This window comes from Pseudocercospora fijiensis, assembly GCF_000340215.1.
Source record: "Pseudocercospora fijiensis CIRAD86 unplaced genomic scaffold MYCFIscaffold_9, whole genome shotgun sequence".
In the NCBI taxonomy this organism is placed as follows: domain Eukaryota; kingdom Fungi; phylum Ascomycota; class Dothideomycetes; order Mycosphaerellales; family Mycosphaerellaceae; genus Pseudocercospora; species Pseudocercospora fijiensis.
In genome coordinates, this window is record NW_006921540.1 from 885137 (window position 1) to 900998 (window position 15862).

At 51.2% G+C, this 15862-nt stretch overlaps 9 protein-coding genes across 9 annotated transcripts; 5 read left to right on the plus strand and 4 right to left on the minus strand.

Moving 5' to 3' along the window:
* Positions 1-35: 35 nt before the first annotated feature.
* On the plus strand, positions 36-1919 carry MYCFIDRAFT_205014 (uncharacterized protein; the record flags this gene model as incomplete). Its single annotated transcript, XM_007932582.1, has 2 exons — positions 36-163; positions 218-1919. The coding sequence occupies 2 exons, from the start codon at positions 36-38 to the stop codon at positions 1122-1124; spliced, it is 1035 nt and encodes a 344-aa protein (XP_007930773.1). The 3' UTR covers positions 1125-1919.
* MYCFIDRAFT_212372 (uncharacterized protein) lies at positions 471-1919 on the minus strand. The gene has a single exon (XM_007932583.1). The coding sequence runs from the start codon at positions 1839-1841 to the stop codon at positions 1236-1238; it is 606 nt and encodes a 201-aa protein (XP_007930774.1). The 5' UTR covers positions 1842-1919; the 3' UTR covers positions 471-1235.
* A 442-nt stretch (positions 1920-2361) lies between these two features.
* On the plus strand, positions 2362-2829 carry MYCFIDRAFT_36898 (uncharacterized protein; the record flags this gene model as incomplete). The annotated part of the gene is made up of 1 exon (XM_007932316.1): positions 2362-2829. One exon carries the CDS (start codon positions 2362-2364, stop codon positions 2827-2829), a length of 468 nt encoding a protein of 155 aa, XP_007930507.1.
* Positions 2830-3237: 408 nt separating this feature from the next.
* Positions 3238-5214, plus strand: MYCFIDRAFT_64341 (glycoside hydrolase family 31 protein; the record flags this gene model as incomplete). The annotated part of the gene is made up of 1 exon (XM_007932440.1): positions 3238-5214. One exon carries the CDS (start codon positions 3238-3240, stop codon positions 5212-5214), a length of 1977 nt encoding a protein of 658 aa, XP_007930631.1.
* Positions 5215-5364: 150 nt separating this feature from the next.
* Positions 5365-7089, plus strand: MYCFIDRAFT_167763 (uncharacterized protein; the record flags this gene model as incomplete). Its single annotated transcript, XM_007932584.1, has 1 exon — positions 5365-7089. A coding segment is annotated over exon 1 (1470 nt), but the record flags the coding sequence as incomplete, so codon positions are not given.
* Positions 7090-8531: 1442 nt separating this feature from the next.
* On the minus strand, positions 8532-10085 carry MYCFIDRAFT_178532 (uncharacterized protein; the record flags this gene model as incomplete). The annotated part of the gene is made up of 10 exons (XM_007932585.1): positions 8532-8541; positions 8571-9091; positions 9130-9271; positions 9304-9443; positions 9479-9615; positions 9653-9858; positions 9900-9921; positions 9949-9975; positions 10007-10038; positions 10069-10085. 10 exons carry the CDS (start codon positions 10083-10085, stop codon positions 8532-8534), a joined length of 1254 nt encoding a protein of 417 aa, XP_007930776.1.
* A 462-nt stretch (positions 10086-10547) lies between these two features.
* Positions 10548-10979, minus strand: MYCFIDRAFT_36745 (uncharacterized protein; the record flags this gene model as incomplete). Its single annotated transcript, XM_007932304.1, has 1 exon — positions 10548-10979. The coding sequence occupies one exon, from the start codon at positions 10977-10979 to the stop codon at positions 10548-10550; it is 432 nt and encodes a 143-aa protein (XP_007930495.1).
* Positions 10980-11607: 628 nt separating this feature from the next.
* On the plus strand, positions 11608-14133 carry MYCFIDRAFT_205017 (glycoside hydrolase family 47 protein; the record flags this gene model as incomplete). The annotated part of the gene is made up of 4 exons (XM_007932586.1): positions 11608-11621; positions 11711-12399; positions 12456-12552; positions 12609-14133. 4 exons carry the CDS (start codon positions 11608-11610, stop codon positions 13264-13266), a joined length of 1458 nt encoding a protein of 485 aa, XP_007930777.1. The 3' UTR covers positions 13267-14133.
* Positions 12979-15540, minus strand: MYCFIDRAFT_157184 (uncharacterized protein). Its single transcript, XM_007932587.1, has 4 exons — positions 15086-15540; positions 15014-15032; positions 14231-14961; positions 12979-14181 (listed from the first exon to the last, which is right to left on the minus strand). The coding sequence occupies exons 1-4, from the start codon at positions 15289-15291 to the stop codon at positions 13467-13469; spliced, it is 1671 nt and encodes a 556-aa protein (XP_007930778.1). The 5' UTR covers positions 15292-15540; the 3' UTR covers positions 12979-13466.
* Between the last annotated feature and the right edge of the window lie 322 nt (positions 15541-15862).

Sequence of the window (15862 nt, forward strand, 5' to 3'; positions counted from 1 at the left end):
ATGTCCAAGACTTTTCACTTTTCACCTTCAAGAAAATGTCGACGCAAGACCGAGAAGCTGGCGTGCCAATAAGCGTCTTGCCGGAATCTGACCTGCAACATGTACGTCTCCTCGAGCTGCCTCCAGAGCTCCTCGCACTACTCACTGGAGAATGCCCACCAAGGTATAGATAAATAGCCCGCTTTCCATTTGTCGCAATCGCTGAGCCCTTCAACAGATTGCAGCTGAAGTCGAAAGAAGACTTGGCAGGGAATGCGAAAGATGCGAACGTCGTCCTCTGCACTCCAGACAGGACCTACAATGTTCGACAAGTCAGCACATCCAATAGTGTCTACTTGACCCAGACAACCGAGAAACAAGATCCAGGAGGTGGCCCACCCACGATCGGAGTCGAGGCCGTAGCGAAATGCGATACCACTATCGAGCTGCTATCCACCACGAAGCAGTCTGCTGTGCCATTTATCAAGACTGCCCTTCCGGTGTTCTCGTCTAATGGCAACTATGCATCGGCTGTTCCGGTCACTAAAGCCGAACTGTTCGCTCACATCCCGCTCAGCCAAGCTGAATGCGAGGAGGGCTGGTCAGAATTGGCATGCTTTGAATCTCCGCACCCTCGAGGTTGTTATGTGCCCAGCGCGAAGGTGAAGTCTGAGATATGGCAACTCGCACTTACGGCCGCTACAGCAGACGGCATCAGCTTGACCGATCCCTTTCCTGACGACGACATCCCAGCCTTCGCGATGGACATTTGTCAAGACTGGCCCTCGGAGCTGGTCTCAAGCGTCCTCAAAGGCGGTTCAAGTCTGACTCCAGGCGGACACTTCGCGCTTGACGAGAGCAAAGCCGTCCGCTTTGCAGGCATAAATCTCCTTCAGGCCAAATCCGAAGGCAGAGCGATTGAAGCTACAGGATTTCTCAGAGCATGGCGCGATGTCTTACCGGAAGCCTGGCGGGACAAATGTGAATTCACTGCACTTCAGGGTTCCTATGCTTTGCAAGATGGTGGCAGCATGATCAAATACATCGACACTGCACCAGCAACCATCGCAACAACAGACTCCAAGTCCTTGGGTGCCAAACGGAAATGGCACGAAAAGTTCGCGGCCTCAAGGAAAAAGGCATGACCTCGTTCTTCATCGCATCACTCATGTATAAATGGGTATCTCACAAGACAAATCAAGCAGAATCTCAACCATATATTTATCTCCTCATCTTTCATATCAGCGTCCTCCTCATCACATAGGCAACCTCCTCATTTCCTCCAACGTCCAATACCTCCTCACATTCTCCGCCCCCAAAGTCCTAACCTCATCATCCAAATGCGTCCAGAGCACATCCCCAAACCCATCCATCAACTCCTTCAACTCCTGCAACCTCAACTCCTTCTCCCCGCTCCTACACTTCGCGATATATTCCTCAAACCCCTCCAAACCCTGATGTATCCCCTTATGCTGCTCCAAAAGATGCTCTTTATTCTTGAACACATCCATTTTTCTCGCTAATACAGGAAAGATATGTTGTTCTTCAATCGTGTGATGGACAGTGAGGTGGTGAGAGAATTGTTCAGCCAAAGCCAAAAATTGCCGGATTGACATTCCGTTTGGGCGAGAATTGGTTGAGGCGGCGTGGTAGAGGGTATTCCACGTTTGCCGGAAATTTTCGTGGAATAGGTCCATATGTTCGGCCATGCGGTTGTAGACTCTGAAGTCTTGAGGACTCAGTTTCGGTAACTTCTCTCCTTCCTTCTCTGTTGTTGTTGGAGCGATTTCTGTCGGTTCCGATGCTTTTGGAATTTCTTCTGCCGACATTTTCTGGAGTGCGTCGTCGTTCTGTTCGGCCATTCTTGTCGTCGTAAACCCTCGTGGTCGTAGTTTCTCGGCCTGATTCTGTCTTGGTATACTCCCCAACGACCTCCTGACGAGCAATCGCAACATGTGTATGCACTCTCGATATCATTGCAGGAGACATTGTGTGTGCAGGAAACAAATGGAATCTCGAAAGACCGTTTGGCCACAATTGCTTACTAAAGTCTCGGACTGGACGCGGGATCCCGTGCCGGGAGCTTGGATTTCTCGGCGCCGAGCGTGAGATCATTTTCGCCGTGCCGCGTCCTCCGTATCTTGTCTATCTTCATCGAGCTGCTTCGAGATGCTCATGAAGGCATCGGAGCCATGCATGCTCAGAAGTGACAGAGCCATCAGGTGATTGGAGGTCGGGCTCAAACTGATCAGAATGGCATGCGTGCAGCGGCATTCGCAGTTGCTAGAGAGATGAGTCATCCTACTATTCTTTTCAACAACAACATGATCTTTCCAGCATCTCGACAAAATTTGACAATAGACATTAATCCAGATGGCACACATGTTCACATCCGAGCGATTGATATACCGCGCCATCGAGGAATCAGATGACCCATTCCTCGTGTCTCTCCACCAGGATCCAGAAGCATACCAGAATACCGTTCCATGGCTTCCCGTACCGCAAGGCAAGAAGAGTGCACCTCAACATCGCGAACACTTCGAAAAATGCATGCTTGCCGCAATGATATGTGTTCGTGATGCAGACGTGCCCATCGGTCTGGTCACCATGAAGGACGCCAACATACCTCCCAATGGAAAGCACATTCGGCATGCAAGAATCGGAATCAACATCAAGCGCGAGTATCAAGGTCGTGGTTTTGGAAAAGAGGCTGTCAGCTGGCTTCTGGATCGGGGCTTTCGACGAGCTGGTCTGCATAAGATCAGCTTGACTGTCTACGAGTTCAACACCAGTGCGATCAAGTTGTACGAGAAGCTAGGATTTGTGCTTGAGGCTAGGCTGCGGGATTAAGTCTGGCATGATGGCCGCTTCTGGGAAGATTACATCTACTCGATGCTGGAGGACGAGTGGAGGCAACTGGGGAAGACACCTTGATGAAGTGGAATCGAGTTCAGCAGCCAAAGAGCTTCGGGGCACACTTCACGTTCACGATGCTGCTTGTGACTCCCGCAAGCAATACTGCGCTTTCCACAAAGCGTAGTTTCTGGTTAATGTACTCGGTACGAGATCTACCGAGCGATTTAACCAGAGTTAGCAGGGCATCGAATCACCCTCCGGGATCTCAGCTAGAACTACACCGCATGCTTAGTCTGCAAATGCCCGCTCATAGATGCTATAATGGTCAAGACTTGTGCTCTTGCAATGATCAAACACGAAAATAACTGAGATACATAGAAGCAAGAACGTATATCACTCAAAATGTTGACCCAGGACGGCAAAAAGCTCATCTTCCGTCACGACGACCATCTCCTCTGGATCGAACCATGGAGCACAAATGCCTTTCGAGTGCGAGCTACAAAACTTGCTGCGTTTCCAACGGATGACTGGGCTCTCAGCGAGGCAGTAGTCGACACATGCTCTGCCGTCAAGATCATATTACCAAACGACAAAGATGGCTCTGCAACCATCACCAATGGCAACATCACAGCATCAGTCTCCCGACGAGGGAAGATCATCATGACCAATTCAAAAGGCAACAAGCTGCTAGAAGAATACGCTCGGCACCGCTTAGACCTCACGGATCCGAAATGTAGTGCGCTTGACATCCAGGCTCGGGAGCTCAAAGGTATACCCGGAGGAGACTTCCACGCCACGCTTCGTCTCGAAAGTCTGGATCCTGATGAGAAGATTTATGGCATGGGTCAATATCAGCAACCGTATCTCAACCTCAAAGGCACAGATATCGAGCTTGCCCAGCGAAACTCACAAGCCAGCGTTCCCTTTGCTGTGAGCAGCTTGGGGTACGGTTTCCTATGGAACAATCCCGCTGTAGGCCGAGCCGTGCTGGGCAAGAACGTAATTTCATTCGAGAGCTACTCGACAAAAGTGATAGATTACTGGATCGTAGCAGGAGATTCTCCCAAAGAAACCACAGAAGCCTACGCTTCCGTCACAGGTCACGTCCCCATTATGCCAGAATATGGTCTCGGATTCTGGCAATGCAAGCTCCGCTACAAATCCCAGGACGAGCTCCTCGGCATCGCCCGTGAATACAAGAAGCGAAAAGTCCCCTTAGATCTCATCGTGATAGATTTCTTCCATTGGAAATACCAGGGCGAATGGTCGTTTGATCCAGAATTCTGGCCCGATCCCAAAGCCATGATGGCCGAGCTCAAAGAAATGGGCGTGGAACTCATGGTCTCCATCTGGCCCACCGTCGACAGCAAAGGCGAGAACTGGGACGAAATGCTCGAAAAAGGGCTCCTCATCCGGCACGATCGCGGCGTACGAGTCGCAATGCAATGCGATGGCGATGTCACACATTTCGACGCCACGAACCCCGAAGCCAGAGAATTCGTCTGGTCCAAAGTCAAGAAATCTTATTTTGACATCGGCATCAAAGTCTTCTGGCTCGACGAAGCAGAACCCGAATTTTCGATTTACCAATTCGATAATTACCGTTATCATATCGGTCCGGTCCTACAGATCGGAAACCAGTTCCCGAAATCCTATGCTCAAGGTTTCTACGAAGGGCAGACGGCAGCCGGACAAACGAATATTTTGAACCTCCTCCGCTGCGCATGGGCGGGCTCGCAGAAATATGGTGCGCTGGTGTGGTCGGGCGATATCGCGTCTTCATGGGCATCTTTCCGGAATCAACTCAGCGCAGGTTTGAATATGGGAATGGCGGGGATCCCATGGTGGACGACAGATATCGGCGGTTTCCACGGCGGGAATCCCAACGATCCCGAATTCCGCGAACTTTTCGTTCGATGGTTCCAATGGGGTGCTTTCTGTCCCGTGATGCGTTTGCACGGAGATCGTGAACCTAAGCCTCAAGATCAACCGACTGCTCCCGGAGCTCCGAATGAGATTTGGAGCTATGGTGATGAGGTTTATGGGATTTGCGTCAAGTATATTGGGATCCGGGAGGAATTGAGAGAGTATACGAGGTCTTTGATGAAGGAGGCGCATGAGAAGGGGTCGCCGGTTATTAGGACGCTGTTTTATGAATTTCCTGCGGACCAGAGGGCGTGGGAGCTTGAGACGGAGTATATGTATGGGTCGAAGTATCTGGTTGTTCCGGTTTTGGAGGCGAAGAAGAGGAAGGTCAAGGTGTATTTTCCGAAGGGTGCAGACTGGACGACTTGGGATGGGAAGGAGAAGTTTGAGGGAGGGAAGGAGGTTGAGGTTGATGCGCCGATTGACACGATGCCCGTCTTCGTCAGGATGTAGGTCCTTGTGCACAGATGAGTTGAGGATCACAAAAGCGGTTCTATTCTAGCGTGCGTGCTTTGTCAGCGAAACCCTGAAACCTTCCATCCAACCTTCCCTTCCCTTCTTCGCTCACCTCCTTCGCGCTGCACACACGCACATACAGACAGACGGGCAGACAGCCAGCCAGCCTCCCACGTATCCGCCAGACGAAGACAACAAATGCGCCCGCACCGGGCACTCTCCGACGCACAAAGTGGAGTCTTACGGGAGAATGGTTACCGCCCACAGTGCGCAAAAGAGGGGTTGCATCCATCGTCAAGAAGTGCTGCTGGTCATGGGCATTTGTCGGCATACCTATCCGGTATAGGCTTCAGCAGTGTAGTATTATAGCGTAACGGCTATCTCGACGTCGTCCTTTACTACATGGCAAGGCAAGTAGCCCACTTTGACTTTCATCCTCATCACGCCGCCATGCTTGCTCTCACGGCCTTAGCCGCCTTCCTGGCTTCTGCAAGTGCTGGACCGCCTTGGAGACATCATGGAGGTGAGGGAGGATACCGGGGCCATGGCCAAGACCAGCTGAACGTTGCGACAACTTCTGGACATGTTCACGGGAAGATCGATGCGGGACTTCCGAACGTGCGTCAGTTCTTGGGCATCCCGTTCGCGAAACCACCGACGGGATCATTACGTTGGAGTGCGCCTGAAGCCCTTTCACAGCCAGATGCCATGATCGAGGCCACAGAGTTGCCACCAAGCTGTAATCAATTCCTGTCCAGTAGGGGCGATTCGTTGTATACTAGGGAGGTGCTGGAGTTCAACCTGCAAGGCTTGAATCGGACTGGATCTACGTCTGAAGACTGCTTGACTGCGTCTGTGTGGACCCCAACGATTCATGACCAGAAGAGCTGGGTTGGCTTACCTGTGCTTATCTACATGTATGGAGGCGGCTGGTCGAATGGTGGCCAGGACGTGCCATATCAAATCCCGGCTCAATGGGTGAACAGAAGTCCCGGTCACATTGTGGTCTCATTCAATTACAGACTTAACATTTTCGGCTTCCCGGGCGCACAAGGCCTCGAAGACCAAAACCTTGGCCTCCTTGATCAGCGAGCTGCTGTGGAATGGATCAAGGAGAACATCGCAGCATTTGGAGGCGACCCAGAGCAGATGATCATCTTTGGACAATCAGCAGGAGCGGGTTCTGTGGACTTTTACAATTATGCTTACCCCAAAGACCCTATCGTGAAAGGCCTGATCATGGAATCTGGCACCGCACTACTGCCGATTGGCGGTGATTCCACCGGTATCAACTTCACATTTGTAGCCACACAGCTTGGATACTCGGGCTCGAGCAGCGACTCTGCAGCCGTGCTATCCTACATGCGAAGTCTGGACGCCAGCAAGATCGAGAACTTCGTTGCAAACTATTCTGACAGCGGATCATCACCCGGCCTATCTTTTGGACCTATCTCAGACGGTAAATCAGTCTTTGCCAACTACACTTCCCGCGCTCTCTCAGGCCAACAAGCAAACATTCCAGCCATCATCGGCACAAATCTCCAAGACGGAGTTCCTTTTGCACCATACAACCCCAATGGTCCCAACTTGACTCTCGCCAACGAAGCTTACCTCAGAGTTTTCTTCTGCCCTGCTACAGAAACTATCCGTCTCCGTCAAACAACAGGCAGGCTGACTTATGCCTATCGCTATTCTGGCAACTTTACAAACATCTCTCCCAAACCCTGGATGGGCGCTTACCATTCTGCGGAATTGCCATTGATTTTCGGCACACATCCTGACTATCGCGGCGCGAGTACGGACTTGGAGTATCAGACGAGTTGTGCTATGCAAGATGCTTGGGTTGCTTTTGCGAAGGATCCTGTGAATGGATTGAAGGGGCAGGACTGGATGGCATATGAGGAATTGGGAGCGAAAGCGGTAAGAGAATTCGGTGCTGGAGTGGCGGCTCGGGATATTAGTTTGGAAAGTGTTGAGGCGGAGTGCAATGGTGCTGAGCCGGTTGTAGGGTGAGGGGTCGTTGGGATGGTGCAGGTGTAGTCTTTGCATCGAAACGGATTCTCTCGAGGCCACCGTTGGCTAAGATTGCTTGGTCTCGCGTGTCTCGTTGAGCGAGGAAGAAGTCCGATCGTTGCCGAAATGCAGTCACAGTGCAGTTGTGTCGTTGTGCAGGACTGACCCAATGGAGCAAAAGAATCAGCCCTAGTATATGACTTTCTTCCTTCCTTCGGACTTTGAACCTCGTCTCGTGTGTCATCATCCACAACGCCCTCCATCCTCCTCCCAAGACACTATGCATGTTGTAGGGCTGAACGACATGGCGTATATGATCAGCCTGAAGGAATGTCAGCTAGCGTAAATGCCGGTCAAGCCGTCCGCTTTCCAGATGCAGTCTCTAGTGACCCTGCAATATGCACACATGTCCCCGAAGGCTTCACTCCTAGGCTTTATAACGCGAGCAGTACACGTAGCTCTGCTCATTATAAGCATATATTCAAATCACTCCATTTCCCATTCTCAAGCCCACTAGCCTGCATAGAAACATTAAATCCCACAACTAACAGATACCTCATCAAAAACCTCTATCGCCATGTCTACAACAATTTTCGCCCTCCCACCCTTCAAACTAGCCCTCTACCTCGAAATCTTCTCCAACCTCTCCTCCCTCCCTACTCTCCTCCTCTACCCCTCCTACGCAACCTCCTTCCTCCTTACCTCGCCTTCGACCACCTCCCCCTCAACCCTAACCCTAACCCGCTAGTTCGGAGGTCTCCTCGGAGCCTTTACCGTCCCTTTAATCCTCTCCATCCCCTTACCTCAAAGCCAGAGACAGATCGGGTTTCGAAGAGCTACGTATATTACTATGGGAGCTGCGAAAGTTTTCTTAGGGGGTTTGATGTTTTGGGCTTATTTGCAGGGGGAAGAGGAGAGTGGGTTTCGTGGGAGGGTTATGCTGGCTGGTGTGGTGAATATGGGGGTGTTGCTAGGGTTGAGGGTTTGGTTTGTTGGGGTGAGGCCGGAGCTTCTTGTTGAGGGGGGGAGTAAGTAGAGAGAGAGAGAGAGAGGGTTATAATAAGAAATTTGGGTTGGAGATGTTTGTGGAAAGAGAAAAGTCTAGTTCTTTTTATGTAAAAGAAAATGTCTACTTAAGTTAATCCCCTTCACGCTACCACCCAACGTCTCCGGATCCCTCCCCAATCCTTTTGAAAGGCCTAGAAGGAAACCAAGACGCAAAAGCATCACAATCAACCTTACACTTAACATCCGGTCCACCAGCCTTCATTAAAGCATGATGCAAACATCTCTGATCATCTTTATGAAGTGCTTGCAAAGGAAGATTTCCCGTTGCCCACCAACTCTGTGCTCCCTTGATTTGCCCAAACTCAAACCCCGTCACCGCTCCACAATGCTCGATCCGACGTTTCAAATTCTGGGGATTCCAGTGGAATCTTTGGACTTGGAAGGCTTCACCATATATAGCGTATTCGCTGCAGCAACTTGTATTGGGGTGGGAAGGATCATTTTGGAGCCCGCTTGGGAGGTCTTGTGGCATGTTCACTAGGTCGGATGTGTTGCTCGGTGGAGGAAAGCTTGGATCGATTAGGGGTGTTGAGGAAGTTGAGGAAGTTGGAATTATGCTGAATGTTGAGGGTGTGGAGCTATTGAGATTGATCGAGGTCATTGTGGACTTCGACGTTGTCATTCTCGGGTCAGGACTCCCAGTGGCGCTCTCAGGATTTGTGGTCGGGAATTGAGTGGTAGAAGAGGGCGTCTTCGCAGTATGGATCGTCCTCGATGGATCTTCACCACGGCCGGGAGATGGAGTCGGAGATGGCCTCGGAACCAACCTCGGAGCATGCTCGCCCTCCCCATCCTAGAAGACATCAATGGTCAACAGATCGCCAGCAGCACCCAAGAGAACTGCAGCTCCATCAACTGCGGCAGCGGAAAGTTCGCCCACCCGAACACTGACTCCTCAATTCTCTCCAGTGCAAAACTCACGACACTTCCCGCGCGTGACACAGGTCTGACATTAACAATGTTATCTCCGACCCTTGGAATCATTTGACCTAAGCCATCGAGCACGATTCCCTGGGTCGTCCTGAGGATGCTTGTCGTACCCTCCAGGGAGATCCGGCCTTGGCGGCGACGTCCTGCCAGTAAGCAATGTCAAGCGGCTGCAGTACGCCTGGCTTCATCCACGAGTCCCGGAACTTTTGAACCATCTCGCCCGTTTTTTGATTTCAACCCTAAACTTGACTTCATCTGCATTCGCGTTGCAGCGTCGAAATCGGCGGTAACCTTGCTCGTACATGTAACCAGACCGCCTGCGGCTGTACAAGTTGATCTCCTTCACAAGTGCGTTCTCCATGACGCCAGTATCTTGGTTATACAATTCTGTACGAAGAACTCTTCCCTTTGGATAGCCCTTGACTGATGGTGGAAGCTTCCCTCAAAGGCATTTTCGAACGGCTCAGGCTTCTCCTGTAGACGGAGAGACTGCTGTGGTCTGCAGTGAAATTTCGCGCTGTCGGTATCAGTACTGAGCTATCGGTATGGGAGAAAGAGAAACCTTGGAGATGGCATGAAATATATATAGACATCGTGGCTTGCTTTCGATTTGTGCTCAGGTGTGCTACCCTGCATCTCCAAAGCGGAGCCTCGAAATGTCCTCCGCATACCATGACAGCTTGAGCTCGTCGGCTCACCTGTTGCTGTTGCTTGCAATACTAAGCTCGCCCAAGCTCGCGATTGAAGCTGGATTTTTGCAGGTCACGTGCAGATCAACCGAAACCAACCGATTTTCTACTTGAGAGCGGACTCCGGGCAGATCGCGATAGAGTGCAGCACGCGCCTATTGTGCTCATAATTCCGTCTTGATATTCAGAATTTCAAGAGGAGTGGTGGCCGGTGCTGCGGCGGCTCGCTTCTTGGTCGCCTCCCAGTCGATAAAGTAATAAACCTAGATTATACGCTATTATATCGCAAGGCACAGAAGCGCATCGGTGGAGATGCTAAAGCCATTGCGCTGAGGTGGCGCCATTTGGACGAATGGGTCGCACACGCGTGCTTTGATCGCAGCCACGTGCTGGACGGCATCCGATATGCAACATGGGACTGTGGATTAGAGCTTCACGGTGTCCGGACATGAACACAGTTTTGAAAGCTTTATTTTGATTCTCGTCAGCTTCTGTCTGAATATAGGTAATTCTGCCTGTGTGACGAACCATCCATAATACTCCCAAAACACCTCCGGCCATGAGAGTCATCATCTGACTCGTGTAGTAGCGTCTCGGATCAGTCTCTCCCAGACCTTGAAACGATCGCGCCTAGTATCGGTAGCGGGTAGAGTAGTCTTTTGGCGAGACCACCAAACCACGTCCCTTCTTCGCGCCCTTGTAGATGGTCTCGATAATGTCAATCAACTCCTGCTTGTCCTCCAACACCCAGTTCAGCTTGTTGTTGTTTCCGGTACCGAAATCGCACATCATGTGCTTGTTGCGGAAGAAGAACATGAGTGTGACTGGGTCGTAAAGCTCGTACATCTGCTTGAAGTCGGGCACTTGGTCGAGGTCGCAGACGTAGATGACGGCGAAGTTCTTGACGCGGTCGGCGATCTTGTAGAGCACTTCGTCTTGGCGCATGCAGTCTGGGTCCCAGTCGCGACCGAAGCGAATGACCACGAGGCGGTCTTCTTCAGACATGATGGCTTGGTCGACATGCCAGCCCGTCACCAAGTGAGGAATGACGACGGAGCCCATGATGATGGTATGATGTGGTGGTCGTGTGTGGTCGCGGTTGAGTCTCGACGGGTGGGTGGAACACGCTCAATACGCTGCGCGGCAGATGGTTGTTCGAGGTGTTGGTTGCAGGCCCGCTTTTGAAGTTGCAAGTCAAGTGAGGGAAAGTTCCAAGTTGCATGTGAAGCGCAAATGACTCGTGAAGAGCGGGAAAAGCACGGGCCTTGTGTTTTTCCGTGCCACAATTTTTGCCAACGGAGCAAGAAGCTTCTTTTTAAGCGCCGGCAAGGTCTGCACCGCACCCTTATTGAAAGGCGTTTCGCGTCTCATTCAAGCGACGCTATGTACACCTACAATAGCACAGCACAGGCTTCTGCTTCTGGCGTCAAATGCCATGCAGTCATTGACATATGCTTGGGCGCGTCTGTCGAACTTACTGGGTAGTATCTTGCCTGGACGAGACCTCTTGAGATGATGATGAAACGACTTCTGCAATACTTCTGACCTTGGATCTTTTGGTACACAGGTATGGGCTTACGAACTTCGCCCAGAAGGATTGTCGTAGCCTGCTGTACGCTTTTGGTCTTCTGGTTTTGGTATACCTCACTTCTTGGAGGACAAGGTGGGTTTTTCCGATTAGACGTCTAACATGGCCCTGTTCAAGCAGGAGGCTGTGATCAGCTCTGACAGGAACTATACTGACCGCAGCATCCAGACAACAACGGCGTAAATCGAACTGTTCTTTCGCAAAGGAGAGATGCAGTCTCTGATGCCTTCCAACATGCCTGGCATGGGTACTCTACACATTGCTTTGGAGGCGATACATTTCACCCCGTAAGCAACACATGTGACAACGGCTTCGGAGGCTGGGGTGCGACTACTATTGATTCAATCTCGACTGCAATCATGCTGGGAAAAGGCGATGTAGTGAACCGCATTCTTAAATGCATCTCAACGCTGGACTTTACCAAAGTTGCAGGAGGTGCCAGAATCCAGATGTTCGAAGTGACTATCCGACATTTCGCTGGATTGATCTCGGCCTGGGATCTGTTGAACGGTCCATATCGTGCAATGGCAAAGGATGAGGCCTTGATGAAGTCCCTGTACTCTCAAATGATCAAGCTTGGGGATTCGTTGAGTTGCGCCTTCGACACTCCGTCCGGTGTGCCGCGGAACTGGGTTGATCCAGCTCTATGCAAGTCTGACGACGGCACCTCGAACACAGTTGCAGGAGCAGGTACTTTGATCTTGGAGTTTAGCAGATTGTCAGACATCACCAAAGACCAAAAGTATGCTCGACTTGCTCGTAGAGCTGAGTCGTACCTTCTCAACCCTCATCCGAGCGAGTACGAGATCTGGCCTGGGATTTTGGGATCTTTTCTAACTGTTGCCGATGGTGATCTCATTAATACAAAAGGCAGCTGGGGATCTTTGGCAGACTGTAAGCTCTTCTGCTCACGTCTACGGTGCATCGGCCATAGCTAACACGTCCTTGAGCGTTCTACGAGTATCTGCTCAAAGCCTACGTCTACAATTCAGAGGAGTTCCCATTCTACCTCGAACGCTGGCTAGCAGCCGCCGACTCGACCATTAGGTATAAAAGCACAATGTGTCCCGATTCTGGCTTTGTTTCATGCTGACCTGCTGCAGGTACATCGGCTCCCACCCATACGGCCATCCAGAATGGACCCTAATTCCCTACTGGGAAGGCGACAAAACGTTCAACTACATGGACTCACTCTCATGGTTCGTCGGCGGCAACATGATTCTCGGCGGCATGGTAACCAACAACCAAACCCTCATCGACTATGGCCTCTCAGTCGCCAACACCGCTGGCGAGATCTACCACTCGACCCTCACCGGCCTCGGCGGAGAGTTCACCGGCTGGACAACCGACTGCACAGGAGACTGGGCCGCAAATTGCAACGCCGAAAACTCCATGCGAATCACAAGCGGCGAATTCAAACTCCGGCCCGAAGTCTTGGAGACATGGTATTATGCTTTCCGAGCAACAAAGGATCCGAAATATAGGGAATGGATCTGGGAAGCCTTCGAAGCGATTACGACGCATTGCAAGACCGAGACGGGATTCAGTGCTATCCAAGACGTGAATTTACCTGGAGGGGGAAAGAAATTGGACCAGCAGGAGAGTTTCCTTTTCGCGGAAGTTTTTGAGTATACCTGGCTGGCACATCTGGAAGATGATAGGAGTGAGATGCATGTGCAGGATAGTAGGACGGGGTTGAAGAATACTTGGGTGTATAATACTGAGGCGCATCCTTTTAGGGTAGTTGGTACGCCTGTCTAGGGAAGGAAGAATGTCGTGGAGTGTTGAAATATGGAGGCCGTCCTCTTTGATGTTTCTTGAAAAGTGTACCCATATCTTCGCACTGTCTGAGTAGTCGGCATATGGAAAGGTTGAAGCTCATAAAGACATCCTCGAACGCAAGAATATAAAAGCGGGACTATGCTGGCGGAAAATGTATCAGTGTCTGCCTGACCAAATGTCTATGAACCAAGCTCGTATCTCATCGTGCGCCTATTTGACAGTTCTTGCGGTTTGTGAAAGCCAGTCAACTCGTAAGGAACTGCATCTACTGCAGGGACTTCTGCTAGCCCATAACCGTGTCCTCGATGATCCTGGTATGATGGAGGTCCAGAGCGACTTTGATCGAACACTTGTCCACTCGCAGGTGTCAGTTCAGTAGCACTTGTTATCTTATTTCGCCTTCGTCTCATGACCACGAGCACAGCAACGGCAGCGATGACACTGGCACCAACGGCACTGCCCACGACAATGCCGACTAGTGCCCCGGCGGAGAATGCATTCCCAGACTTTGCAACCTTTGTACCAGTGGAAGCTGCACCAGTGGCGGTGGCTGTGGGGGGCGCAGTATCATTGCTGTTAATTTCGATATGCTCTGAGCAACTGCCACCCACGGATATGAGTCGCGTTTCGGTGGTATCGTTGACTTGCCACAGTGTGTAAGTACTGGCGTCAAGGTCTACCATCATATACGCAGACGAGAAGAATTCTTTTCCGATAATGGGAACGTCGTTGGAATTGACGTTCTCTAGTGGGGCCATAAGAATTGTGGATGCCGAAGAATTTGACACGAGAGCACCCGAAGGATCAACGTATTGATCCGGTAGAACCAGTGCATCATTGCGTATGGTGGTGCTGAATCCATTGCTAAGACTGATTGTGAGGTCGCCTGCGTAGCTGTGAGGCGTCAGCAAGATGTCTCTATGTCTTTGACAGTGGCACATACACAGCCTGCGGGTTCCAAGTCGGCGCAAACCAATGTACACCAAGCGAGCTATTGTCGTACGGGACTGTGTTGGTGGACTCAATCAAGCGGTCCCAGTATACGCTCGGTATGTTCATAACTTCTGGGAAGTCTGGTTGGAAGCAAGCTGAGAACGAGGAACCAGCCAGCAGGTCAGCTTTGGTGCCATTGGGAAAGTCGAGGCCCAGGCCAGTCACAATCACAGACATGCCTGACAGACAGGCAGGAGATGGCTTGCCGAGTGGCTGTGTGAAGTTCTGGCCTGTGACTTTCGCTGCGTCGTAACCTCCGAACACAATCTGGCCATCCTTTGCTGCTGAACTCGTTGCGCTTTCTATACCATACCAGTACGACCAGGATCGGGAAGAGATGCGTCCCGAATTCTTGAGTGCCTTGAGTATCGTGGAATTCTGTCCTAAGCCTATATTGTTCTGTGTGTCGAAACGTCCTCCAAAGTCGAAGCCTGGCATTCCAATCGGGAAATGCTCGAGCGAGGTATTTGCCAGAGCAAAACGATCTGTGAACCAGTCGCTAAACCAGATGTGAGTGCCTATAGCTCGTGCGACATCGCTTGGATCTCCTCCAGCCTCGTGCACGCCAAGTTTGGCTTCGAATGTTGATGAGGATTTCGGATCATAGAAGCCTCCTCGCTGAATCAGACATTGTGCCTCCGTCGAATTGTCGAAACAGAATGGTGAGCTAGAGTTGTAGGCCTGTTGGCGTTCAGCTGGCAGTCCCAAGGTCTGGCGCGTGTTGCGACCTTACCCAGGTGTCGTTGAGATATCTCGAAAGGCCATCAGCTGCGCGGCCCGCATCATATAGTGAGGGACCACCTACGCATGGATCATGAAGGAGAAGTGCTGCTCGGGTGTTCCGATGGAAGCTGGGATGCCTCGCATTGACTTGCCATTAGATAAATGTACATTAGTAGTTGGCAGTGCTATGGGTGTCGGATCTGAACACGGGGACGCAGACGTGACGCTTGGAGAGATTGCGAAAGAATAGAAGCCGAGTGATAATATGAAGAGCATTGTGCCGCCCATGGAAATGAATGTAACGGCACACCGTGCATTGAAGATGGATTGCAAACCAAGAAGCTCGCCCGTGGCTCGACAGTCTGTCCTGCTCTTGTGCCCTCTCCGGATCCCTCAAGCGCGGCGCCTGCCATGCGTGCCATCTTGCCCAGGACGAGATGAGCTGTCCACACCAGGATATCGCCAATGGTATGATCGAATTTGGCGCGCGTGAAGCGATGTAGCGCAGGAGAGCGGCACAGAAAGGACTACGCCGCACGGCTGCAGATGTTGTTGAAGAAATGTATCCCTTGAAATTGCGAGGATGGAGTCTGATTACATCAAGGATAGAAGTGGAAGAATGGCGTAGCCATTACACATGACTCGCGCGATCGGAGCCGGAGAGACGACGCTCTTAATCAGCACGCGGTTAGCAAAGGCCGCAATCGAGAGGCACTACTATTAAAGATTGAGAGTAAAAGTTTAAGGCTGTCGATACATGCGTTATTAGGTGTTACTTAGTGCGTTTTTCCCCTTCTTTTTTCTTTATTTTTTTCTACCTCTATAACCGCCTACTACCTCCGTCTAGGCCTTTATATAC

What these genes read in the sequence shown, in the direction of transcription:
- MYCFIDRAFT_157184 (XM_007932587.1), bottom strand. Translation starts at nt 15,291, where the DNA reads ATGGGCGGCACAATGCTCTTCATATTATCACTCGGCTTCTATTCTTTC. An exon ending in ACTTGGAACCCGCAGGCTGT is followed by an intron (nt 14,182 to 14,230) that starts GTATGTGCCACT and finishes GACGCCTCACAG; the next exon opens with CTACGCAGGCGACCTCACAA.
- MYCFIDRAFT_212372 (XM_007932583.1), bottom strand. Translation starts at nt 1,841, where the DNA reads ATGGCCGAACAGAACGACGACGCACTCCAGAAAATGTCGGCAGAAGAA.